This window comes from Bubalus kerabau, chromosome 15, assembly GCF_029407905.1.
Source record: "Bubalus kerabau isolate K-KA32 ecotype Philippines breed swamp buffalo chromosome 15, PCC_UOA_SB_1v2, whole genome shotgun sequence".
Lineage (NCBI taxonomy): Eukaryota > Metazoa > Chordata > Mammalia > Artiodactyla > Bovidae > Bubalus > Bubalus kerabau.
In genome coordinates this window covers 31,851,710-31,879,516 of record NC_073638.1, presented here as the reverse complement: position 1 = coordinate 31,879,516, position 27,807 = coordinate 31,851,710, and the positions used below count along the sequence as shown (strand labels likewise).

Below are 27,807 nucleotides of genomic sequence, written 5' to 3'. Positions count from 1 at the left end.
ACATAAATATTTTAAAAAATATTTAATATGTCCTTAAATGTGGCTGGATTAAGTGTGATTTTTTCAAAGCAGGGGAATCACTGTGATTTCTAATGGAGACACAGGATTAGGTATGTAGACATTAGCATTGTAGAAAAACTCCTAGGATACCTTTTGTTGTTCAGTCACTAAGTTGTGTCCGACTGTTTGTGACCCCATGAACTGCAGCGTGCCAGGCTTCCCTGTCCTTCACTATCTCCTGGAGTTTGCTCAAACTCATGTCCTTTGAGTCAGTGATGCTATCCAGCCATCTTGTCCTCTGCCCCTGCTCCTTTTGCCTGCAATCTTTCCCAGCATCAGAGTCTTCTCCAATGAGTCAGGTCTCTGCATCAGGTGGTCAAAATATTAGAGCTCCAGCTTCAGCATCCGTCCTTCCCATGAACATTCAGGGTTAATATATACGAGTTTCATATAACTGAAAAAAATCTTTTCATGTACCTGCTTCTGGATGAGCAACAGGTGATGGGATGCGGTCTTCCTGGGGCCACAGGGATGCAGCTTCTGTCCGGGTCCTGTCATTTTGTAAATATATTTGCCTGAATTAAATGTATATAAATATATATATTTGCTTGATGTTTTCCCTGTCTATAGCAGGACCCCAAATACTGAGAAATCTGCCTAAGATAAAGAAAATGTTTGGTAAGAATCCAGAGATGACATTTCCTGAACCATCAGAGTGTAGAGAACCACCCTGATCTCCAGCAGCACACGTTGGGTAAATATATACACAAATAATATCTATTTATTATTATTCACTCATATATAAACCTACACTGTTTGGTGTATTTCATTGTTGATTCTAAAATACGTGCCCAGGGACGGAACAGTGGAGCTTTAAAGGCAGTTAAAAGGAAAGAAGCAGGGAGGGTACATGGTCGCCAGCCTGGCTGAGCAGCAAGATTTTCTCAAGACACAGGAGGGAGTAGATGAGCTTTCCAGAGCCCTCTCGTCGGAAGATTTTATGATGGCGTGCGCGTCCTCTGTGTGGACATGAAGGCTGGTGCTCCTGCTTTTTCTGTGGCAGCACAGGGAAAGTGTGATTGCTCCACCTACAGTCACATCGCAGAAACTACACAGCCTCGGCCCGGAGAATCAACAAAATCACAAACAAAACGGGGGAAAACACCCACCGAGGACACAATTCCAGAGTCCGTTATAAATAATATTCTCCCCAAATCATATTTGCATTTAGTCCAGGCTTTCAGAGAGACAGTAACTAACTTCCATATTCTGTGTTTTGCACAGTTATCAAGATTCATTCATATACTTAATGCCTAATATGGAAGACCATTTCACGAGAAAAAGAAGAGATTAAAAGTTTGGCCCTTCCTTTGACAAGTGAGGAACAAAGACCTGGACAGGTAAGTTAGATGACCATGGTTATTCAGTGACTAAATGAAGACACAGGTGTTTGACTACTGATAGGACAGTGGTGTGAAGATTTCTCTCCTTCTGAGACTGATCCAACGCTGCAGGGCTGTCATCAAACATTATACCTCAGATTCTTTCTCCTTTCATTCTTAGGCCCTGGTCCTCACTCCTCTGAATTTCAGGCCACCTGCAGGCACCTTGTCCCTCCTCTGGCCTCCTCACTTCCTTACCTCTGCCCTTATAAACTCCCATGCAATTCCATAAACTTGTCAGCTCTTACCAGGCTCAGGTCACACTAAAGACCTGCCCTGAACACTCTTCTCCAGACACCACCTGACTTTGCTATTTCTCTCTTTCTCTCCACTCAGGTCTCTTCAAATGTGTTAGGTAGTTAGAATAGGAAAAAGGAGTCCAAGATGGCAGTGGCTGAAAGACAAACAAAGAGAAAAGCCTGTGAAAATGGAACAAAAGAAAATCCGTGGACTGAAGTGAGAACTTTAGGTGAAACAAATATGCCCCCTTCTTGGCTAGCCCAATTTGCATAAGGCAGGCTCAGAAGGGAGGAGACAAAATGTATAAAAAGAGGATTGAGGCCTTTCCTTTGGGGTCAGCCCGCCCTCGCCTTGAGGGTGTACTATCCTTTGTTTGCCGAATAAAACTCTGAGCTGTAACCGAGGTGTGACACTGCTCCACCATTTCGAATGTGTGCCGTGGCAAAACAGAACTATGGAAATTACACACTCCCCCGACAGTCTCTCCTTGCCGAGCCCTTCCTTCACGCTCCCTAAAATAGTGAGTTCTTCATTCATTTTTAAACAGTCAAATATACTTTGAAACTTTACTTTGAAATAAAATGCATATATTGAAACTTACAGGAACCACAAAGCACTCCTTAAACTTCTGGAACTCCAGCACCTACAACCAGACTGTCTCTGACATGCAATCTTCCCTCCTTGACCCTACCTGATGGTGGCAAGACTGAATTGCTGAGAAAGAGGATGAGGAAGAGAGAAAATCCTTCCCTTCAAAGAGAATATCCCTTTGATTCCTCATTCTTCATCCTGACCAAGTTCTAAGGTTGGGCCCTACATCTTACATGTTTCTCTATCAAGAAGCACCTAATTTTCTTGTCTTCCCCCTATTCCATTTTATTTTTTGAATTTTTATTTATTTATTTTGGTTGTTTTGGAGAGGCTAAGTTGTGTCTGACTCTTTGCTACCCCATGGACTGCAGCACTCCAGGCTCTTCTGTCCTCCACTATCTCACGGAGTTTGCTAAAATTCATGTCCATTGAGTTGGTGATGCCATCCAACCATCTCATTCTCTGCTGCCCCCTTTTCCTTTTGCCTTCAATCTTTCCCAGCATCAGGGTCTGTTCCAATGAGTCAGCTTTTTGCATCAGGTATAGTTGATTCACATTGCTTTAATTTTTTCTGTACAGCAAAATGATTCAGTTATATATTCATTTTCATATTTTTTCCATTATGATTTACCACAGGATATTGAATATATCAATAATTCCCTGTGCTACACAGTGGGACCTTGTTATTTATCTATCCTATATATACAAGTTCGCATCTGCCAACCCCAGACTCCTACTCCATCCCTCCCTCCCTGCTGGCAACCATATATGTTCTCTATGTCTGTGAGTCTGCCTGTTTCATAGGTAAGTTCATTTGTGTCATATTTTAGATTCCACATATAAGTTATATCATATGCTATCTGTCTTATCTGACTTACTTAGTATGATAATCTCTAGGTCCACCCATGTTGCAGTAAATATCATTGTTTCATCCATTTTTATGGCTGAGTAATAGTCCACCAAGTGTAGGTACCACATCTTCTTCATCCATTCATCTGTTGATGGACATTTAGGTTGCTACCATGTCCTGGCTATTGGGAATAGTGCTGCTATGGACACAGGAGAAGCAGCACCTAATTTCTAATTGTGACTCAAGTAGCTGGAAACCTAGCCCCTCAAAGAAGGTGGAAACTCCCCAGGCCAGCTCTTAATCAACTCTGATGAGCAAATGCCTTAATTTCCTATAGGATGGGACTTCAAATGATGGAATTTTGTAAGAATTATGCATAACTGCCCAATAAATACATCAAGGCATTGTTTTTTCTACAACTTCAGCACCACACAAAAAAGTTTACAATTGGAGTGATGTCTCTAGTATTGTTGCTTTAGAGAGAATCTGAATATCCAGTTTATGATATTTTGTCTCTCTCTTAACATTCTCACCCAAGTTATCATTCCAGCCTACAAACTCTCAGTGTGACTGAGTGTAACTCAGTGTGACTCAGTGTAAATTCAATAATTTACATTTTTGTATTTTTGATATTTTCTAGATGTGACCTTTTATTTTCCACTTAGGTAAGTCCCTTTAACATTTCTTGTAGAGCTGGTTGGTGGTGCTGACCTCTTTGCTTTTGCTTATCTATAAAACCTTTGATCTCTCTTTCTAATCTGATTGAAAGCCTTGCCAAGTAGAGTATTATTGGTTGTAGGTTTTTCCTTGTTATCACTTTAAATATAACCTGCCACTCCCTTGTGGCCTCCAGAATTCCTGATGAAAAGTCAGCTGATAGCCCTATGGGTGTTTCCTTGTTTGTAACTTGTTGCTTTCCCCTTCGCTGCTTATACTATCTTCTCTTTAGCTTTACTTTTTGCCCTTTTAATTACAGTGTGTCTTGATGTGGTCCTCTTTGGGGTGATCCTGCGTAGGACTTTCTGTGCTTCCTGGACCTGGATGTTTCCTTTCCCAGGTGAGGGAAGTCTTCAATATATGTTCTCTGGGACTTCCCTGGTGATTCAGTGGCTAAGAATCCACCTGCCAATGCACGGGACATGGTTCAATCCCTGGTCCAGGAAGTAAGGTCCCACAGGCTGTGAGGCAACTAGTCCTGTGTACCACACCCACCGAGCTTGTACTCTAGAGCCCACGAGGCACAACTACTGCAGCCAGCACGCCCTTGAACCCATGCTCCACAACAAGAGAAGCCACCTCAATCAGTCCAAGCACCGTAACTAGAGAAGCCCCTGCTCGCTGCAACTGGAGAAAGCCTCACCCAGCAACGAGGACCCAGCACAGCCAAAAATAAATAAAATAAATAAAAAATTTTAAAGAATAAGTTTTATGTACCAGTTCAGTTCAGTCACTCAGTCATGTCCAACTCTTTGCGACCCCATGGACTGCAGCACGCCAGGCTTCCCTGTCCATCACCAACTCCCAGAGCTTACTCAAACTCTCATGTCCATTGAGTCAGTGATGCCATCCAATCCTCTCATGCTCTGTCATCCCCTTCTCCTATCTCCAATCTTTTCCAGCATCAGGGTATTTTCCAATGAGTCAGTTCTTAGCATCAGGTGGCAAAAGTATTGGAGTTTCAGCATCAGTCCTTCCTATGAATACTCAGGACTGATTTTCTTTAGGATTGACTGGTTGGACCTCCTTGCAGTCCGAGGGATGCTCAAGAGTCTTCTCCAACATCACAGTTCAAAAGCATCAATTCTTTTGTGCTCAGCTTTTTTGATAGTCCAACTCTCACATCCATATATGACTACTGGAAAAACCATAGCTTTGACTAGATGGACCTTTGCTGGCAAAGTAATATCTGTTTTTAAATATGCTACCTAGATGGGTCATAGTTTTTCTTCCAAGGAGCAAGTGTCTTTTAATTTCATGGCTGCATCACCATCCACAGTTATTTTGGAGTCCAAGAAAATAGTCTATCACTGTTTCCATTGTTTCCCCATCTATTTACCATGAAGTGATTGGACCGGATGCCATGATCAACATTTTTGAATGTTGAGTTTTAAGCCAACTTTTTCACTCTCCTGTTTCACTTTCATCAAGAGGCTTAGTTCTTCTTCAGTTTCTGCCATAAGGGTGATGTCATCTGCATATCTGAGGTTATTGATATTTCTCCCGGCAATCTTGATTCCAGCTTGTGCTTCCTCCAGCCCAGCATTTCGCACGATGTACTCTGCATATAAGTTAAATAAGCAGGGTGACAATAGCCTTGACATACTCCTTTCCCAATTTGGAACCAGTCTGTTGTTCCATGTCCAGTTCTAACTGTTGCTTCTTGACCTGCATACAGATTTACCTGCATACAGATTTCTCAGGAGGCAAGTAAGGTGTTATATGTGTACACACACACACACACACACACACACACACACACATTCTCTGCCCCTTTCTTCTCCTTCTGGATCCCTATAACGTGAATGTTCATAAACTTGATGTCGTCCTTTTCTCGTATTAGACTTTCCTCAAGTTTTAAATTTCTATTTCCTTATGTTTAGCTTCAGTGATTTTCACTTGTCTGTCTTCCAGTTCACTGATCCATTCCTCTGTATCATCTAATCTAGGGTTCACTCCTTTTAGTGTATTTTTAATTCCAGTTATTGTTCAGTTCGGCAACTTCCCTGGTGGCTTAGAGGGTAAAGCGTCTGCCTACAATGTGGGAGACTCGGGTTTGATCCCTGGGTTGGGAAGATCCCCTGGAGAAAGAAATGGCACCCCACTCCGCTACTTTTGCCTGGAAAACACCATGGACGGAGGAGCCTGGTAGGCTACAGTCCATGGGGTTGCAAAGAGCTGGATACAACTGAGTGACTTCACTTCACTTCATTGTTCAGTTCTGTCTGGGTCTTCTTTATATTTTCTAACTTTTTGTTAAAAACTTCTAACTTCCATCCTGTTGATACATTCATCTCCCCCCCGCCACCCCAGTTCTTTGAGCATTTTATGATTAGTATCTATCAGGTAGATTGCTTACCTTTGCTTCACCGAGTTCTTCTGCGGGTTTCTTTTGTTCCTTTGTTTGCTACATATTTATCTTCACCACATTTTGCCTAATTCACCGCTTTATTTGTAGGTGGGCTGTATTTCCCCAATCTTGGAGAAGTGACATCTGTAGGAAATGTCCTGTGGGGTCCAGCAGTGCTGTGCCCTCTGGTCACCAGAGCTATGTGCTTTAAGGTGCCTTCTGTGTGGGCTGCGTGGGTTCTGCCCTTGTGACTGGCTGCCTACTGTAGGCACGCTGGCAGGTGTAGCAGGTCCCTGATCAGGTTGGGCTGCTGGTCTCTGCTGGGCAGGGCCAGATCCTGGTGGCTCTGGCTGCACAGCTGAAGGAATCCCACTTTTGTTGCTGGTTTGCTGTTGGGTGGGTCTGATTCTTAATTAACAAGACTGCTGCAGTGCCATGATAGTTCTGTATCTGGTGGGTGGGGCAAGACCCACATGGTCCTGAGGCTGGTACCCACCCACTAGTGGGTGAGATCAAGGGTCCAGAACTGGGTCCTGGGGTCTTTGGCTGCTGGGTGGTGGGGGCTCAGAGCTAGTGTCCACCCACTGGGGCCCAAGGGGACACAGGGTTAGCACTGACCCCCTGGTGGGTGGAACCAGATCCCAGCCTCTGGCAGCAGGGCCCTGGGGTTCTGGGGTTGGAGCTGGCTGCAGCTGGGCAGGGCTAGGGCCCAGGAAGTCCTGGGACTGGTGCCCCACTGGTGAGTACACTGGGGCCTAACAAAGCTGGACAGAGCCACGAGGGTCCCAGGGCTGATGTCAGCCCACTCCTTGTTGGTGGGGGGAGTGGGGGGCGGGGGGGAGAGAGGAGGCTGTGGCCCAGGGGCTTCTGGTGATGGTGTCCACTCACTGATGGTTGAGTTTGGGTCCTAGGGCTAGTGTCGGCTTGCTGGTGGTTGGGGCCAGGTCCTGGGCCCCATGGTGGTCTGGGCTGAGTCCCAGGGCAGCTGGAGGCTCAAGGGATTCTAAGGTAGCTGGGCTGCTGGGAGGTGGCGTCATGTCCCCACCCAGCTAGCTGCCTGGCCGGTGGCATCTGGGAATGGTACCAATCGGGCAAAAATTAAATTAGATAATGCATTTAAAGGGCTGTGTACTAGGTATTGACAAAGTCGTTACTCAATCTCCTTGAAAACAGAAAATACTTTGAACTGAGTAATAATGAAAACAGCCTTTCGAAATTTGTGTGATACAGTCATAGCAGGCCTTAGATGGAATTTTGTGGCTTTAAATGTTTATATTTGCAAAGAAGAAGAAAAAAAAAAATCAATGACATGAGTTTTTACTTTAAGAAGTTAGGGGGCAAAAAAGAGATAAACCCCAAACCAACAAAAGGGAATAAAAAGAGGCAGAAATTAATGATATGGAAGACAATCCATATCATAGAGATATGATAGAGAAAAACCAACAAAGTCAGAAGTCGGTTCTTTTTCTTGAAAATGGTATATTAAAATTGACAAAGGAAGAATGAAGAACCTCTATCTATTAAGCATCTGAATTAAACTGAGAAAGACTGAAGGCAAAATACGTGAAAGGTCATCCTAGGTATGACAACAATCATCGAACCCAGAAAGAGGCATTCAGTACAATTTACATGAATAATAGGCTCTGCTAACATTTAATTGAGTGTTTCTAACTTGTTTAATTGTATTAGGTAGGCAGTGCTTTCATCAACCAAGGTCATACAATCTGCACATGGCAGACAGGACTCAAAACTATTTAACTCAGAAGCTCAGATCATCTATTAAAATTTCTCTGAGATGAATTACACTCTAGCTGAAGCTAATATCCTCCTAGGTTTGTTGCTTCTTGGTTGCTCAGTCATGTCCAACTCTTTGCAACCCCATGGACTATACAGTCCATGGAATTCTCCAGGCCAGAATACTGGACTGGGTAGCCTTTCCCTTCTCCAGGGGATCTTCCCAACCCAGGGATCAAACCCAGGTCTCCCTCACTGCAGGCAATTCTTTACCAGATGAGCCACCAGAGAAGCCCAAGAATCTGGGGTGGGTAGCCTATTCCTTCTCTAGCGGATCTTCCCGACCCAGGAATGGAACCAGGGTCTCCTGCATTGCAAGCAGAATCTTTACCAACTGAGCTATCAGGGAATATAATTTTGAGGAATTTTTCTTTTACTTGTATTCAGAGCACACAGTTATGTAGTAATGTCACAGAGTCATTCAACCCCCTAATTGGTATTCATATTACTAACTCATGTAGGGTCAGAATCCAGGGTACTGGTGGGTTTTGCTTCCAGTGGAAGGTATGACTGAGTGAGAAAGAAAGGAGCAAATTTATCCTTGATGTGGGGACCATTTTTGATTCCTTTCTACTTCTCCTGACTTCTGCAAGGCACTCACCAAATGTCAGCTAATGAATAAATGAGAAATAAGTGGTTGGCTAAAACATCAACATTTAAGATCCTGCAGATTAAATATTTGTACCTAATGCCGTGTTTGGCACCTAGTAGGGGTTCATTAATTATTGAAGAGGATGACATTTCCACCATTTTATTAATTCATTCAGCAAAGTATTTAGCAAACCTCAGCCAGGTCTTGGGCATTCAATAAGGACATATGATTTAATATAAGGATGATTCACACGTGGTTTCTACTTTATGTAAGAATCTACGTGGAGTCTAGAATAAATTAGGGCAAAGGGTAACAGAGTTTTGCCAAAAGAATGCACTGGTCATAGCAAACACCCTCTTCCAACAACACAAGAGAAGACTCTACACATGGACATCACCAGATGGTCAACACGAAATCAGACTGATTATATTCTTTGCAGCCAAAGATGGAGAAACTCTATACAGTCAGCAAAAACAAGACCGGGAGCTGAGAGTGGCTCAGCTGACAGTGGCAACTCCTTATTGCCAAATTCAGACTTAAATTGAAGAAAGTAGGGAAAACCACTAGACCATTCAGGTATGACCTAAATCAAATCCCTTATGATTATACAGTGGAAGTGAGAAATAGATTTAAGGGACTAGATCTGATAGATAAAGAGTGCCTGATGAACTATGGACTGAGGTTCTTGGCATTGTACAAGAGACAGGGATCAAGACCATCCCCACGGAAAAGAAATGCAAAAAAGCAAAATGGCTGTCTGGGGAGGCCTTACAAATAGCTGTGAAAAGAAGAGAAGCAAAAAGCAAAGGAGAAAAGGAAAGATACAAGCATCTGAATGCAGAGTTCCAAAGAAGAGCAAGAAGAGATAAGAAAGCCTTCCTCAGTGATCAATGCAAAGAAATAGAGGAAAACAACAGAATGGGAAAGACTAGAGATCTCTTCAAGAAAATTAGAGATACCAAGGGAACATTTCATGCAAAGATGGGCTCGATAAAGGACAGAAATGATATGGACCTAACAGAAGCAGAAGATATTAAGAAGAGGTAGCAAGAATACACAGAAGGACTGTACAAAAAAGATCTTCACAACCCAGATAATCACGATGGTATGATCACTGACCTAGAGCCAGAGATCCTGGAATGTGAAGTCAAGTGGGCCTTAGAAAGCATCACTACAAACAAAGCTAGTGGAGGTGATAGAATTCCAGTTGAGCTCTTTCAAATCCTGAAAGATGATGCTGTGAAAGTGCTGCACTCAATATGCCAGCAAATTTGGAAAACTCAGCAGTGGCCACAGGACTGGAAAAGGTCAGTTTTCATTCCAATCCCAAAGAAAGGCAAAGCCAAAGAATGCTCCAACTACCGCATAATTGCACTCATCTCACACGCTAGTAAAGTAATGCTCAAAATTCTCCAAGCCAGGCTTCAGCAGTACGTGAACCGTGAACTTCCAGATGTTCAAGCTGGTTTTAGAAAAGGCAGAGGAACCAGAGATCAAATTGCCAACATCTGCTGGATCATGGAAAAAGCAAGACAGTTCCAGAAAAACATATATTTCTGCCTTATTGACTATGCCAAAGCCTTTGACTGTGTGGATCACAATAAACTGTGGAAAATTCTTCAAGAGATGGGAATACCAGACCACCTGACCTGCCTCTTGAGAAACCTATATGCAGGTCAGGAAGCAACAGTTAGAACTGGACATGGGACAACAGACTGGTTCCAAATAGGAAAAGGAGTACATCGAGGCTGTATATTGTCACCCTGCTTATTTAACTTCTATGCAGAGTACATTATGAGAAACGTTGGGCTGGAAGAAGCACAAGCTGGAATCAAGATTGCCGGGAGAAATATCAATAACCTCAGATATGCAGATGACACTACCCTTATGGCAGAAAGTGAAGAGGAACTAAAAAGCCTCTTGATGAAAGTGAAAGAGAAGAGTGAAAAAGCTGGCTTAAAGTTCAACATTCAGAAAACGAAGATCATGCAATCCAGTCCCATCACTTCATGGGAAATAGATGGGGAAACAGTGGAAACAGTGTCAGACTTTATTTTTCTGGGCTCCAAAATCACTGCAGATGGTGACTGCAGCCATGAAATTAAAAGACGCTTGCTATTTGGAAGGAAAGTTCTGACCAACCTAGATAGCATATTCAAAAGCAGAGACATGTCTTTGCCAACAAAGGTCCATCTAGTCAAGGCTATGGTTTTTCCAGTGGTCATGTATGGATGTGCGAGTTGGACTGTGAAGAAAGCTGAGTGCCGAAGAATTGATGCTTTTGAACTGTGGTGTTGGAGAAGACTCTTGAGAGTCCCTTGGACTGCAAGGGGATCCAACCAGTCCATTCTAAAGGAGATTAGCCCTGGGTGTTCTTTAGAAGGAATGATGCTAAAGCTGAAACTCCAGTACTTTGGCTACCTCATGGGAAGAGCTGACTCATTGGAAAAGACTCTGATGCTGGGAGGGATTGAGGGCAGGAGGAGAAGGGGACAACAGAGGATGAGATGACTGCATGGCATCACCGACTCGATGGACGTGAGTTTGAGTTAACTCTGGGAGTTGGTGATGGACAGGGAGGCCTGGCGTGCTGCGATTCATGGGGTCGCAAAGAGTCGGACACGACTGAGCGACTGAACTGAACTGACTGAACAATTACAGATGATAGAAAGCAGTAAATGCTGATAAGACTGCCACTCAAGTGTTTTGAGTTTGAAGCTAGGAAGACAAAGGAAGCTCGTTCCCCCTCAAACTGGTTTCTCCGGATTTCCCTTTGTCATGTTCTACTTAGCAACCTCATAGCCTCAAACTTCTCTTCTCACTGAATTTATTCCAAACCTTTGTTCTATTTTGTCTCCCTATCTCTGTCTTCTCAGGCGTTATCTCTGTTGAAATAATCTGCTTGCACTGTAAACTCTGCATGTCCAAAACAGAACTCATAATTCGCTGCCAGTCTATCCTTGCCTTTTTGAAGATGAGAGAGGAAAAGAAAACGCACACACAATAAAGGGCAGTGAGGAACAGGGAAATGACAGCATTCAGAGACGAGGAGACAAGGACAATGACTCGGTATGTCTTCAGGTTTTGCAATGTGCTCTATATTGTCTCCATCTATTTTCCAATTCCTACCATAAAAGGGGGAAATGTGATCCTTTTCTTTTTAAAAAAAATATTCACTTATTCATTCATTTGCCTGGCCTAGGCTTAGTTGTGATATGCAGGATCTTTGATTGTGGCATGTAGGCTCTAGTTCCCTGACCAGGGATTGAAATCTGTGTCCCCTGCTTTGGGATTGTGGAGTCTAAGCCACTGGACCACCAAGGAAGTCTGTTGATTTTCTATCTTATAACCACAAAAAGTTTCAAAGGCAAGTCTCTCACTTAATATTCATGTGGGAAGGAATTTAAATTCTCATGTCCATGAGCAACTTCTGAATTCCTCTAAAGTCTTTCACTTGACATTCCTGTGGGAAGGAATTTAGATCCTCACTTTCTTGAGCAATTTCTGAACATCTGACTGTGCACAAAAAACAGTGTTTGTATTACTTAACATAACACTGCTTAATAAGATTAGAACTTGAGAGAGGAGGCAGGGCAGAGACTAGTTTACTACTAAGATCTTTGAGGAAACTTCCCTCATAAATTATATTCTTTCTTTTCTATTAGCTACACAGTATTAAGAATCTAGAGGAAACTTTAACACTCATAATTGAAGTTATGGAATTAAGAGCACTAAGACATCCAGTGAATGGATAATCTGAAATAATTTTGAGCTCATTCATTCCCTCAATACCTTTATTGGGATCCTCAAAAAGAGGAAAATAAATTACATGGGCATGGCAAAATGGCTAGCTGGTCAACAACTGGTGACCCTGTCCCCAGGGACACAGCTGGACACATTTCCCAGAATCCTTTCCAGTTAGATGGGCCACATGATTAAGTTTTATCCAAAGCAACATGGGCACTCTACCCTCTTCCCCTGCTGGCTCCTTCAACAGAGAAAACTTTGTAAACCGGGAGAATAGCAGAGACCAGAGATGGAAGGAGCCTGGGTCTCAGATAACTGTGGAAATCTGTTCACCAACCAGAAACACCCATGCTGGACTTTACATGAGAACAGAAATAACCTCAGGAAAGTTACCAGCTGGGTTCCAGTGTCCTTACATCAAGGACTTTTACCTGATTAAGAATAAAAGCTCAATAAATATTAGCTTTCATCATTTCGGGAAACAAAGTTTACTTCTTCTTAATTCCTTTTTTTCCCTCAGGCAGAGAGGAAAACAGGGAGCATGGGGATTAGTGAAAAGCATTTAGATGCACTGACCAGTTACAAAATACTAAATGGTACACTGGGATGCTTAAGCAACACCGTGACAATAACTTAAACAGAAAGGGGAAAAACCAAACATTTTCTTCTGGATCCAAAGCATTCAATTTTATGATTGGTGTCTTGCTAAAAGAATCTAATAAAAGATATGAAATATAAAAAGAAAGTGGCACTCCCTTCTCTCTTTCTCCCCTTGATAGCAAGCATTTGGAGATATTCTAGAAGTTTTGACAATCCACATCACTTCTGAAGTTTCACATTGATATAAAATTTGTACAAAGAGTATTTTATGCTTATATAATATTTAACTGATACACTTTAATAACAGTCATAATCAACTTTTATTGTTTACATAAATAGATTACACAATACCTTTGCAAACCATGTTTTCCCAACATGCTTATATTATAACACATGACATTTCTTAATGAAAGTTATCTGTTACTTTTCACAGAGGGAGTGGGAAGAAGTAAAGAAACAGGAGGGTGTTGAAATAAGATTTCTAAACTAATCTTGAGTGATAGGCCTAAACCATTTGGCAATTATTTCCTTTTATAGAAATCACAGGATTGTAAGTTTGAAACATATCAAAAGTGCAGTGCATCAATTTAATTAAAAACACCAGTAGCGTTAAATATATTACCTGGGCCTCACATTTCCCTTTCTTCATATATTCAGAGTCACATCATTTTACATCTATTAAATAACAATTGAAAACAATAAAGACCAAAATTTTTAATCCCGGATCTGGATTAAATCATGGCAGTACTAAAGTTTTCTAAAATTCCAATGTATCTGTTCATCAGTAAAATGTAACAGTTGATGATGTCGCCAGAGAGTAAGTTTTCTATGTTTGGAAAGACAATAATCTTGTAACACCTGCTATTAATCAGGTTACTGAGCTGATAATACATTATGATTTTTTTGCAAACCTGTGTTTCTACTTAACTAAGCACAAGTTATCATACCAACACAGTAAGTCCCCTACACACGAACCTTCACGTTTCTAACCTTCAAAGATGAGGACATGCGCTCGCGTGTCCAATCACGTAAGTTCACATATCTAGTGTATGTTGTCACACGCGTGCATCCTGTACACGGGGCTGTGCTTTTGTGTACTTTACTGTACAGTGCTGTAGAGTATGGTATGTTTACTTCAAGCCCAGGATGTCTGAAGCAAACATAAAAGCAGTGGTGATGCAGCTGGTATCCCCTATTCAGAGCTGATGATCTGAAGCTCTTCCATCTCCCACCTCCTTGAGTTAGTAACTCTCCTCGCCTGTTCACTCGATGACAGCCCATGTGCCATCTGCTATACTATATTACTGTACTTTTCAAGGTACTGTACTGTACGAGTAAAGATGTTTATTTTTTGTGTTTACGTATTATTTGTGTGAAAAGTCTTATAAATCTATTACAGAACAGTACCATATAGCCAATTGTGCTGGTTGGGTAGATGAGCTAACTTTGCTGGACTTGGAAACAAATTTGACTGACGAACTTGGCTCTCAGAACCGAACTTGTTTTTACGTAGGGAACTTACTGTACCAAATACTTAATCATTCCTGATACGAGGAATCATCTTCATATTAGTACTTCTTTGTTATGCCGTTTAGTCTTGATATCATTAAGCACAATGAATTTTACTTTAATGAATATGCACAAATTAAGGCAAAAGGACATAGCCCAGTCCCCTCAATAATCTATCCTCTATCTTAAAAAAACTGCTGTTGAGGCTATACAAATTACAGATCTGCTGGCTGGAAAGACACAACTTGTACCTTAGAGCAACATCCAGTATTTGGAGCACAAGGTTAAAATCGTGGTACACATGGCATGTTCCCTTGATCTACCATTATGAGCACTCCTCAGCTATACCCACAATACTGATTTTTCAAATGATACTGTTCACTTGCTATGCCTCCTCATGGTAACGTATGTAATTATTTTTCCTTGATTAAAAATTTTTAATAATTGGGAAATACTCTACTCAGTCTTTGTACACTCTCCATTGAATAATTTTTCATTTTTATAACCATTTCCTCCATGGCTATTGTGCTTTTCTTCTGCCATTTTCTTCACATAATTAAGAGGTCCATTCCCCTCAAAGGAGGAGGGATTTCTGAATGAGCCTCCAATTCTATCCCACAAGGTGAAATACTGTCCATAATTATAGTCAAAGAGCATATGGTGGTCTGTGTGATGAGCTGAGCCATTAATAAAAGGCTTTAAGAGCTGGGGAACACGAAAATCACCATCGTGAATGGAAATTGTCCAGATATTGACCAAGATGTACAAGCTTAAATAAACTACCTTGTGTAACGGGAAGATAAAAGGGTATATGTGGTAAGGCAGACTCTGAAGGAAGCCATCCAGAGGATGAAAAGCGTGACTTGCAAATGGAGTTGGGATCTTCCAGATGTGATGAGGTTTGTGTAAGCGCTATAGAAGAAAAGACCATGTTAATGCCACAGACTTAACCCAGTGCAACATTCTACTTAGCTTTTCATGCTCATGGTGTGGGAAAGGACCTATCTGGAAAAAATCCTGTTGAATTTAGCAAATTACTTTAGAAAATCCCCAAGACAGTAAGATTTTTAGCACAGCCCTTGCAGATTCATAAAGAAGGATACAAACAAAATGTACCTGGTACCTATCATAACTAAGGCTACTTAGGTATTTAATAAGTTAGAGGAAATTCTTGAAAACGAGACAGGATTTATAGTTATCCACTGCTGGAATGTGTATTTTCTCTCTTCCTCTACAAATGAGTCAAGCTTATTACCTTATATACAAGTTTATGATGAAGGCCTCTGTGAATCCAGTAGATCAGCATGTCAGTGAAGAAGAGAAAGGACAAGACACTAGCAACAAGTTGAAACCAGCCTACAAGAGACAAAAGGATATGGCAGAATCAAGATTCAGCTCCTAAGATCAGTTTACTTTCTTCCCCCGCTTAAAATATATTTTAACTTTGTATTGGGTTATAGACAATGAACAATGTGATAGTTTCAGGTGAGCAGTGAAGGGACTCAGCCATATATACACAAGTATCCATTCTTCTCCAAACTCCCCTCCCATCCAGGCTGCCACATAACACTGAACAGAGTTCCCTGTGCTAGACAGTAGGTCCTTGTTGGTTATCCATTTTAAATATAGCAGTGTGTATATGTTGATCCCAAACTGCCTAACTATCTGTCCTTCCCCCCCAGCAACCATAAATTCGTTCAGAGGTTACTTTTGACAGGTCCGTCTAAGGAGACAAAACAGGATACTAGACCCAAACACTGCCAACTATCTGCTTTGTTAATTCAATACATCACAACCTCCATTTCCCTTGACTCTGGGATCTGTTCATTTTCCTCTCATAAAAACTTGAAGTGTCCTACATAAAATATTTCTTAAACTATGAAGATACTTAACGAAACAGAAAGAGTATACTCCTATGGTATCTTTATTATTTAAATGCTGGAGAATAATGTTATTTGTTTTTCCTTTCATATTAATCTTCGTAACACACATCTTTACATATTTTACCTCCTCTGCTTAGAATTTTATTTTCCACGAACTACCTTAAGCCATGGTATTATGAACATTTACTCTGTAACCCAACTCCTTCTGACCTTTCCAACCTCATCTACTCATGTACTAACCAGCCTGGTTCACTTAGCATCCTCCCAACATCTTCAGAGTCCTGCCTCTGTATCTTTACTCAAACCTCTCTCCTTTTACTTTGATTCATAACTCAGCCCACCTTCCAAGGCTGAGCCAATTTAGCGCCCTGGTGTGTGACTTTTGTTCCCTCCTTTGAAAACTAAACTTTTACTAGGAGAGCAGGGGTGCTTGATGCCAGGAAGCTTGGATTTCAGTCCCAGATCCACCCCTTAGTTGTCAAGTGAGCTCAGCAAGTTACTGAAACTCTTCTGTACACTTAATTTACTCACCTCTAAAGGAGCATATAGTAGTACCTACCTCATAGGATTAATGTAGAATAAGATGGAGTGATGACATGTGAAAAGCTTAGAACTAAAGCTGGTACATATGAACAACAAATTTTAACTCTGTATTATTCTTACTTTCTAATACTAGATACTAGAAATGTACCTTGATGAAGTAATTCCAGAATTTCACAAAACTTTTAGTCACTGTAACACTGTTTATAATAGAAAAACAGGAAACAATCTAAAGAGCTAAACGTATGGATCATTTAAATAAAGTGCAATGTAATTCTAAAACTAACTGGCATGAAAATATGGGCATAAACATTGGCAAGAAAAAAAAAAAAATCAGAGTCCAAGCCAGCATGCATAGCAAGGGTTTCAATTTTGTGATATAAATAATGATAGATTTTTTTAAAAAAATAAGTGATGATGGATTTTTTTTTTAATTTGTCTTCTGATTTTTTTATAAGGATCGCTCACTTGAGATTTATCTTTTTTGGGGGGCAATTCTTGAATTCAATATAGGTAATAGGAAACAAATTCAAGGCTCTAGCTCTGATGATGCCAATTTCTCCTGGGCACAATCTCATCTACAAGAAAGACTTTAAAGTTGAGATGAAATTAAAGAAATGCACATATGTGGCAGGACATGAACGAATTAAAGTAGAATACTAAAAACAAACTGGGCTTCCCAGGTGGCACTAATGGGAACCTGCCTGCCAATGCAGGAAATGTAAGAGACATGGGTTAGATCCCTAGGTTGGGAAGATCCCCTGGAGGAGGGCATAGCAATCCACTCCAGTATTCTTGCCTGGAGAAACCCATGGACAGAGAAGCCTGGTGGGCTACAGCCGATATGGTCGCAAAGAGTCAGACACGACTGAAGCAACTAAGCATACACACATAAAAACAAACTGAAGAATTTTTAATTATTTTGAAGAAAAGAAGGGGCAGATGTGACTCTTTCAAGAAACCCATCTGTGCCTGACGTTTACACTATATACGGAAACTCTTACACCATATATGGAAACTCACCATATGGAAACTCGCCTATGCCGTCATAGAGTCTGCTGTAACCTCTCACCTCTAGCAGGAACAGTAAAACCGTGGGGATGCTCATCCATGGCATTGACTGGACAGAATGCGTAATCTCTCGAGAGACTTGATTCTGAAAATGAAGTTTCCAATACTTACAAAGCACAGAATCCATGTTAAACAAAACTAGCACACAATTGTTCCAGATTGGATTTTGAACGTCTCTTTTATATGAAGGCACTTACCTCCAAACCGCTTCTACTAAAATATTATTGTTTGGGCAGGGGTGTGTAAAAAAAAACATTCCTTTTGCAGGAAGCAAATGCAACAAATATTTTAAATTCTAAAACTTCTTTTCCCCTTCTTACAAAATCTCTATTCCAAATTTCTATTTAAAGAATAATACTTTATTTCATAATTAACTTCCATCCCCAACCCTTTCTACATTTCCCCCCCAACTCTTTGCAGTGACTGACAAATACAACTAACTGGAACAGAAAAGTCACTAAACAGGTCTATATCTGCTGAGATTGGATTATCTAGTCAAAAACTATATACATAGTAAAAGCATATTTCAGCTTGTGAAAGTTTAATATTAAAACAATTACACAAATGTATACATTTATTTATTCATCACTATTAGCAAAGAAATTCTTGTCTATGTGTCTAGCAAGACCAGGCTTCCAGTTAAAAAAAAAAGGTACAGTCTATTTATATGTTTAAATTAAGGAAAGGAGAGAGAGGACTAGTTCTTCCAAAAATATCCCATTTGGAGCTGGTTTTAGAAACTCTAAATGTTATAACCAGTTTAATCTGAAAATCTCACAAATATTGATACATCACATTGCTATTTTTACTGTAATAGTAATTAAACAATAGATAAGAAAACCACCTACCTTTAAAAATTGTGGGTGTTTCATTAATAAATGATCATAGACAAAATAATAACTCAGTGTTGCAAAGAAGAAATACAGTATAAAAGCACCGAGATTTGTTACAATCAGGAGAGTGATAGCTTGTCGGAAGATGTTGTCCTCTGGCCATGTGGCTGGATATATGTACGGTGTAAAAAAATAATAATCTGCAATACTGAGTACAAGATCCATCTTAGCCCTAAAGGATAAACAGGTAACAACAATTACTTCCCCATGTCGACATTTCTCAAAGCAAAACTTTTTCAGAACAACTATATGTGAGGTTCCTGCCTTGGTAAGCATATGAAGTACAAGTCTGCTGCTACTACAATCCTGTAAATGCCATCATTAGAGCAGAAGGGGTCTTCAATGTCATCTCTGAGGGCCCAGTCTCTTCATTTTATACGTGGGGACTCCAAAGCTCAGTGAGAGAAACGGGCCCACAAAACTTCTTCTCCAAGGCCAGGCTGATGGCTGGCTGGTGTTAAGCCCAGATCTAAATGCATCTGAGTGTTTGCTTCCACTATATCCTATTGCCAGAGGACAGGGTAATAGTTAAAATGCAAATAGTAAAGGTATTTAGGTAAATGGCCTTCTCCTTCCGCTACAAGTTTCAGTGGCATCTTTCTCCTAAAAGGATTCAGATTTCAGAGACTTTTGCTTCAGTGCTGAGACTTCAGGTCAATTCCCTAAAAGGGATCTATGTTGTGACCACAAGCATAAAAGTCAGAGACTATTTTTGTGACTGACCGGAACTCTCACTGATGGAACAAAAGATGTATTCTTGACACTGAAAACTAGAATACATTTATTCCCCCCACCCCCGCTGCCGGCTTCCCAGCACTCAGGGGTTGGCAAACTGTGGTCCCACAGGGCCTGAATCCAGTGCCTGTTTCTGTAAAGAAGCTTTGTTGAAACACAGCTATGTCCACATGTGTCTATTATATTGTCTATAGCTGCTTCTCTATACTACAAAGTCAAGGCTGAGTCACTGTAACAGACACAGCATGCTCACAAATGGTTATTATCTAGCCCTCTGAAAGGAAAGTATGCCAGCTCCAGTTCCAGATGCTTAAACTTTGAAAAACTTAAGTTGAGTCTACATTCATGATCCTGCATATACTGTTCAGCAAATTCACAGTCAGCTTTTGTGGGCTGATCACTGACTCCGTCACTGACAATCTATTTTCTCATTCTTCACTGCACTGTTGGTAGTGAGAAATGTGCCCAGTATTCTAAACAGCCCTCATCTATAACTAAAACTTTTGAACAACAGCAACAATAAGAAAAATAAGTCTGAAAATTGCCATTGAGTTTCCAGTCTCTTAAAATCAAATTCTAGAAGTTCTTTATTTATTAGGGCATTTAGCCCCTTGTTTGTGATATGAGTTGTAAGCATTTTTTCTCACATTGACATGGAAGAAAATTTATAATCAATTGACATTTATCCTTCATCATATATTGTTAATTCACTCAAACTACACCAGGTGATGAGCATACAAAGATTAAAAAGATTCAGTCTAAATCCATCTTCAAAATAAGGCAGCTATAGGAAGGAATAGTTCTATCGATTCAAGTGCTACAATAAAGGTTATTGTTTAGTTGCTAAGTTGTGTCCCACTCCTTCGGGACCCCATGGACTGCAGCCTGCAGCTCCTCTGTCCATGGGATTTCCCAGGCAAGAATCCTGGAGTGGGTTGCCATTTCCTTCTCCAGGGGATCTTCCCAACCCAGGGATTGAACCTGCATATCCTGCATTGGGAGGTGGATTCTTTACCACAGGGCTACCCAGAAGCCCTACAAAAAAGGTACATATATGCAAACTGTACGAAATTAGAAAAGACAACAGAACTATCTCCTCTTACAACAGAAGGCTGTACAGTGAAGTACTTTGATTTGGGCTTTGAAGGACATTACCAGGGGAAAAAAAGGGTGGGGGGGATAATTATTTCAATTAGAAATAACAACTGCAAAGGCATGGAAAGGCCATGGTACATTCACAGCTCATGGGACATGGCAAGGTGGATGCTTAAGAGCGTGACAAGGGTGAAGCAGAGGGAAAAAAACGGTGGAAGATGAACCTGGTAAAAGGAAACTGGTATCAGACTGCTTTTACTATTGGATCTGGTGCCCCGCTAAGGAATTTGAACTTTCCCTCACACATGACGGAGGAGACACGAAAGACTTTTGATGAGGAAAGAAGTATAAACAGACCCATATTTTAGAAAAACTGTTGCGTTAGGAATGTGATGTACTGATGAGATGCAGGGAGACTGGTTGCTCCTAACTAGTGTGGTACACTAACCTAGGGAGGATGATTGCCTGACCTCAGACAACAGTTGTGAGAATAGACATATTCATCAGAGACTTAGAAGTATAATGCAAACTATTATACAGAAAGAATAAACAACAAGTCCTACTATATAGCACAGGGAACATATTCAATATCCTGTTATAAACCATAATGGAGAAAAATAAGAAAACCTATCATCAGAAACTAATAAAATTTTGTAAATCAACTATACATCAGTTAAAAAAAATCTAAGATGATTGTGAGATTTTTACCTTGCCTGAATGGATGATGAGGTTATCCCAATAGGGAATATTGTGGAGCTAGCATATTTGGGTGCAACAGGAACTTTTGGGGTATGAGGAATGATGGGTTCAGTTTGGATCTTAAGTCTAATTGCTGTGGCTCATCTGGACTCCTGGATAAAAGCAGCAGACTACACGCAAACATGAATCTGAAGATCAAAAGGAGCCTAGTTGCTGAAGCCATAAATTAGGACAGAGCAGCAGGTCAAGTACATTAAGTGATATCTGAAACAAACATTTAAGAAGAACCTAACAACTGAAAAGAATATTGCTATACCACTAAAGGCTAGTTCCCTGGTGGCTCAGACGATAAAGAAACTGCCTGCAATGCAGGAGACCTCGGTTTGATCTCTGGGCTGGGAACATCACCTGGAGAAGGAAATACCAGAAATACCAGAAGTAAATACCAGAAATACTGGCGTGGAGAAGAATACCACGCCAGTATTCTTGCCTGGAGCATCCTATGGACAGAGGAGCCCGGCAGGCTAAGTCCATAGGGTTGCACAGAGTCGGACATGACTAAAGCAAATTAGCATACACGCACACACACATTTTACAGGTTGGCAGGAGTTGGTGAACCAGTCTTGCATATTACCTATAATGCCAAACAGCCATAATTCCATATACAGTAAGTCCCCTACATAGGAATAAGTTCTGTTCCTAAGTCCAACAACGTCAGCCCAAGTATCCAGTAACACAGTCGGCTACATGGTACTGTTCTGTAATAGGTTTATAATGCTTTTCACAGAAAGAATATACAAAAAACAAACAAAAAATAAAACATTTTAAATTTTACCATACAATACCTTGAAAGGCACAGTAGTACAGTACATAGCTGGCATACAGACAGGGGCTGGCATCAAGTGAACAGGCAAGAAGCCTTACTGACGAGAGGAAGGGGCAGCAGGAGAGAGGAGGAGGGAGAGGGAAGAGCTGAAGGACTGTCAGCAACAGGAGACAGAGGCGAGGCTGCAATTTCACTGACACTGGCGGAATGGATGTTCACATCTTTGAAAGTTCAAAATTTGAAGGTTCTTATGTAGGGGACTTAGTATAGTATCTGGAACAGTATCGTGTAGCCAAAAATAACTCAAACATTAACCATGAGCGTTCTTTAACTTTGTTTTTTATTTAACTTTTAATATCCAATGTAAGTAAAAACTTTAATAAGCTCTCAGTCCCTACCTATTAAAAAAAACTCTTAACTGAAGACCATGTGAGTTGTATTGATTTGAATATTCCCTGTATGTAACTGCCGTGATAGTAAACCAGTGCCTAGAGGGAAGGAGGAAATGTACCTCAGACCATCTGGAGGCAGCTGAGATACTGTGAGATGAAACCTGTTTTAAAGTGTTTCCAGAATGTGTGGGTTGTAGTAAATAGGTACTCACAAATATATTGCTGTAATTTCTGACAAGCAGTACGTTAAGGCTGTAAATTGTCACCCTGTTTATTTAACTTCTATGCAGAGTACATCATGAGAAACACTGGGCTGGAGGAAGCACAAGCACAAGATTGCTGGGAGAAATATCAATAACCTCAGATATGCAGATGACACCACCCTTATGGCAGAAAGTGAAGAAGAACTAAAGAGCCTCTTGATGAAAGTGAAAGAGGAGAGTGAAAAAGTTGGCTTAAAGCTCAACATTCAGAAAACAAAGATCATGGCATCCAGTCCTATCACTTCATGGCAAATAGATAGGGAAACAGTGGAAAGAGTGGCTGACTTTATTTTTTGGGGCTCCAAAATCACTGCAGATGGTGATCGCAGCCATAAAATTAAAAGATGCTTCCTCCCTGGAAGAAAGTTATGACCAACCTAGACAGCATATTGAAAAGCAGAGACATTACTTTGTCAACAAAGGTCCGTCTAGTCAAGGCTATGGTTTTTCCAGTGGTCATGTACGGATGTGAGACTTGGACTATAAAGAAAGCTGAGTGCTGAAGAATTGATGCTTTTGAACTATGGTGTTGCAGAAGACTCTTGAGAGTCCCTTGGACTGCAAGGAGACCCGACCAGTCTATCTTAAAGGAAATCAGTCCTGGGTGTTCACTGGTAGGACTGATGTTGAAGCTGAAACTCCAATACTTTGGCCACCTGATGCAAAGAGCTGGCTCATTTGAAAAGACCCTGATTCTGGGAAAGATTGAGGGCAAGAGGAGAAGGGGATGAAAGAGGATGAGATAGTTGGATGGCATCACCGACTCAATGGACATGGGTTTGGGTGGACTCCGGGAGTTGGTGATGGACAGGGAGGCCTGGCATGCTGTGGTTCATGGGGTCGCAAAGAGTCAGACACAACTGAGTGACTGAACTGAGCTGAACAAAAAAAGTTTTAAATCACTAACAATTATGATCTCAAAACTGCAATTCAATTTTGAAGTTTATATTCAAACCCACATCTATGAAATGGAGAAAGCATATCTAGGTTAGGTTACAGAACTGTTCTAAGATTTAGAGATGAAGCATAGGGTGTGGCGTTATCTAACATGTGGAACCTCCTCAACAAACAGGCGCTATTATTACTACTGTTACAGGAAGCACAGCTGAGTCAAAATTACTCTAACCTAAGGCAGAAAAAAGTGTTATTTGATTTAAAAAATTGCTCATTTCTAATATCAACATTTACTATATATGAGGTACTGTAAATATTAACTCATTTAACCCTTTCAAGATACACCCTAAAAGTTAGGTACTAGCATTACCCCAGAGTCGGACACGACTGAAGTGACTTAGCATAGCTTAGCATTATCCTTGTATGAAATCTGGACACAAAATTCCCAGAGTGATGAAGTAAACAAATCCTGGGGCTGGGATTCAATCACCCTCAGGCTGGTTGCAAAATCCACGGACTTTAACCAAGTTCTACTGCTTCTTCATCATTATCTCTTCTGCTCCTTAAATTTTTAAATTCTCAGTGAACTTACAAGCTCACATACTTTTGCATATAATTTTAAAGTGTTAATACCCCTAAAGCCAGGGTCTCTATAGCCATCTTAATTACACGACAATAACTGGGGCTTGCATAAATAATCACCAGTTCTTCAGCCTAATGCCTTTGCCTCATGAAGGGGAAAAAAAAAAAAAAAAACAACCCAAGAACACAAAGAAATTCGTCGCAAAACGCTTTACTAGCGTTCAGTGGACTAACTTGCCTTGTAATAGATTTTCGCAATAGCCAACATCAAACATTTCATTTTCTTCAGGTCCATTCTCATGTTTTGTTTCTTTCACGTCCAAGCCTCCTCGTGCCCTGAAATACGCGCTCTGGCCAGGCAGAGGCCCCTAACCTGGAGGTCTCTGGCCGCAACTCGCCTCCCGCCAGCCCCCGGCCAGCGCGCGTGCCCTGCGCCCTGCACTCGCCCCATCACAGCCCCCCACCCAGCTACCTGCTCGTCCCTGCCAATGGTCAGCGCAGGAGTCCTTGAGCCAAATTTCGCAGACAGAGCCCCAGCTCCTGCCCAGGGCCTTACGTCCAGGAAGCAGTCAACAAACGCCAGTGGGATGGGGGAGGAAGGGGAGGGACAGACACGCTCTCAACTTCACCTCCTGGGTCTTGCCGGAGGTGAAGTCTCTCTACCTCACTCCCCCATCCCCCCCTTTCTTCCTCTCCTCACGCATCCCGCTCAGGTGTATTCGGCCTCCTTTCTCAGCCCCCGTGTCATCCTTACCTAGAAAGAATCGGCCGCCCGCTGCCCAGCTGCCGACTTGGTTCGTCCGGGACTCACGCAGTTCCAGCTAGTGGAGCGCCGCGGTCAACCAAGCAGCCGAAGTCGGGAAGGGCGTAGCTTAACCTCACGCTCGGGGCGGCCGGCGCCGCCAGCCAACCAGAGGCTAGCGACATAAGCTGATATGACGGCAGATCGCGCGACTTGGCTGACGGCGGCTCTCAGCGGTCAAGTGGGCGCCGCGCGCTCCGACACGCCCCTTTCGCCCCTCTCCGGCTGAAGGGAGGCGGGACCCGATTTAGGTACTAAGGTGGCAGAGCGTGGGGTTTTAGATTGGATTTTTGTTTGTTTTTTGCTTTCTCACGGGCGCTGACGTGTGTAACGCAGTCTTGTAGGAAGCAGGTTTCAGTTCAGTTCAGTCCACCGCCCAGTTGTGTCCGACCCCATGGTCTGCCCTGTCCATCACCACCTCCCGGAGCTTGTTTAAACTCATGTCCATCCAGTGGGTGATGCTATCTAACCATCTTATCCTTTGTGATCTCCTCCTCCCGCCTTCAGTTTTTCCCAGCATCAGGGTCTTTTCCAATGAGTCAGTTCTTCACAACAGGTGGCCAAAGTATTGAAATTTCAACTTAATTATCAGTCCTTCCAATGAACATTCAGGACGGATTTCCTTTAGGATGGACTGGTTGGATCTCCGTGCAGTCCAAGGGACTCTCAGGAGTCTTCTTCAACAGAGGTATCAATTCTTCCGTGCTCAGCTTTTTTTAGAGTCCAACTCTTACATCCATGCATGACTACTGGAAAAACTAGCTTTGACTAGACGGACCTTTGTTGGGAAAGTAATGTCTTTGCTTTTTAATATGCTGTCTAGGTTGGTCATAGCTTTTATTCCAAGGAGCAAGCGTCTCTTAATTTCATGGTTGCAGTCACCCAAGAAAATAGTCTGTCATTGTTTCCATTGTTTCCCCATCTATTTGCCACGAAGTGATGGAACCAGATGGCATGATCTTAGTTATCTTAATGTTGAGTTTTAAGCCAATTTTTTCACTCTCCTCTTTCATCAAGAGGCTCTTTGGTTCTTCTTCGCTTTCTGTTATAAGGGTGGTATCATCTGCATATCTGAGGTTATTGATATTTCTCCTGGCAGTCTTGATTCCAGCTTGTGCTTCAGTTAGCCTGGCATTTAGCATGATGTACTCTGCATATCCAAAATGACTGCAGATAATGACTGCAGCCATGAAATTAAAAGACGCTTGCTCCTTGGAAGAAAAGTTATGACCAACCTAGATAGCATATTGAAAAGCAAAGACATTACTTTGCCAACAAAGGTCTGTCTAGTCAAGGCTATGGTTTTTCCCAGTGGTCATGTATTGATGTGAGAGTTGGACTGTGAAGAAAGCTGAGCACCAAAGAATTGATACTTTTGAACTGTGGTGTTGGAGAAGACTCTTGAGAGTCCCTTGGACTACAAGGAGATCCAACCAGTCCATTCTGAAGGAGATCAGCCCTGGGATTTCTTTGGAAGGAATGATGCTAAAGCTGAAACTCCAGTACTTTGGCCACCTCATGCGAAGAGTTGACTGATTGGAAAAGACTCTGATGCTGGGAGGGATTGGGGGCAGGAGGAGAAGGGGACGACAGAGGATGAGATGGCTGGATGGCATCACTGACTCGATGGACTTGAGTCTGGGTGAACTCCAGGAGTTGGTGATGGACAGGGAGGCCTGGCATGCTGTGATTCATGGGGTCACAAAGGGTCGGACATGACTGAGCGGCTGAACTGGAACTGGATTGGACTCTGCATATAAGTTAAATAAGCAGGTTGACAATATATAGCCTTCATATACTCCTTTCCCAATTTGGAACCAGTCTGTTGTTCCATGTCCGATTCTAACTGCTGCTTCTTGACTTGCATACAGATTTTTCAGGAGGCAGGTAAGGTGGTCTGGTATCCCCATCTCTTTAAGAATTTTCCACAGTTTGTTGTGATCCACACAGTCAAAGGCTTTGGCATAGTCAATAAAGCTGAAGTAGATGTTTTTCTGGAACTGTCTTGCTTTTTCGATGAGGCAACAGATGTTGGCAATTTGATCTCTGGTTCACATACTGTTGAAGCCTGGCTTGGAGAGTTTTGAGCATTACTTTGCTAGCATGTGAGATGAGTGAATTGTGTGGTAGTTTGAACATTCATTGGCATTGTCTTTCTTTGAGGTTGGAATGAAACTTATCTTTTCCAGTCCTGTGGCAGGTTTATAGTTGGAAAAAGTCCTTACTGTGCCTTGCTGCCGCTGCTGCTGCTGCTGCGTCACTTCAGTCATGTCTGACTCTGTGCGACCCCATAGACGGCAGCCCACCAGGCTTCCCTGTCCCTGAGATTCTCCAGGCAAGAACACTGGAGTGGGTTGCCATTTCCTTCTCCAGTGCATGAAAGTGAAAAGTGAAAGTGAAGTCACTTAGTCATGTCCGACTCTTATCGACCCCATGGACTGCAGCCCAGCAGGCTTCTCTGTCCATGGGATTTTCCAGGCAAGAGTACTGGAGTGGGGTGCCATTGCCTCTCTGACTGTGCCTTAAGGGAAGTAGATACTTCCTTTGATGTGTGTGTTGGAAGCATTTTCAACTTAACAAGGGGTAAGTTGGTTGTCACTTTGCTAGTACCTGTTTCTCAATCTGGGGCCTACTCTTTTCTATGACATTAAGTGGTTTGAATCTGGCCAAACCAGTTTAGGTAGTGCTAAAATGCCAGAA

At 41.8% G+C, this 27,807-nt stretch overlaps 1 protein-coding gene and 1 long non-coding RNA gene across 6 annotated transcripts; one reads left to right on the top strand and one right to left on the bottom strand.

The window, feature by feature from the left end:
• Positions 1 to 320: 320 nt before the first annotated feature.
• On the bottom strand, positions 321 to 25,214 carry SC5D (sterol-C5-desaturase). Of its 5 annotated transcripts, XM_055548409.1 has the most exons (7): positions 25,060 to 25,214; positions 18,775 to 18,991; positions 17,879 to 18,011; positions 15,688 to 15,788; positions 15,216 to 15,344; positions 478 to 551; positions 321 to 363 (listed from the first exon to the last, which is right to left on the bottom strand). In XM_055548409.1, exons 2-7 carry the CDS (start codon positions 18,982 to 18,984, stop codon positions 336 to 338), a joined length of 675 nt encoding a protein of 224 aa, XP_055404384.1. In that variant the 5' UTR covers positions 18,985 to 18,991; positions 25,060 to 25,214; the 3' UTR covers positions 321 to 335. The 5 variants fall into 5 exon arrangements, with proteins under 5 accessions (XP_055404384.1, XP_055404382.1, XP_055404385.1 ...); XM_055548407.1 differs by lacking the exon at positions 321 to 363 and having other exon boundaries at positions 432 to 551; XM_055548410.1 differs by lacking the exons at positions 321 to 363; positions 478 to 551 and adding an exon at positions 13,220 to 13,598.
• LOC129628848 (uncharacterized) lies at positions 2,757 to 4,588 on the top strand. Its single transcript, XR_008702923.1, has 3 exons — positions 2,757 to 3,077; positions 3,764 to 3,788; positions 4,100 to 4,588. It is a non-coding gene; the product is annotated as an uncharacterized LOC129628848 (long non-coding RNA).
• Positions 25,215 to 27,807: the final 2,593 nt, after the last annotated feature.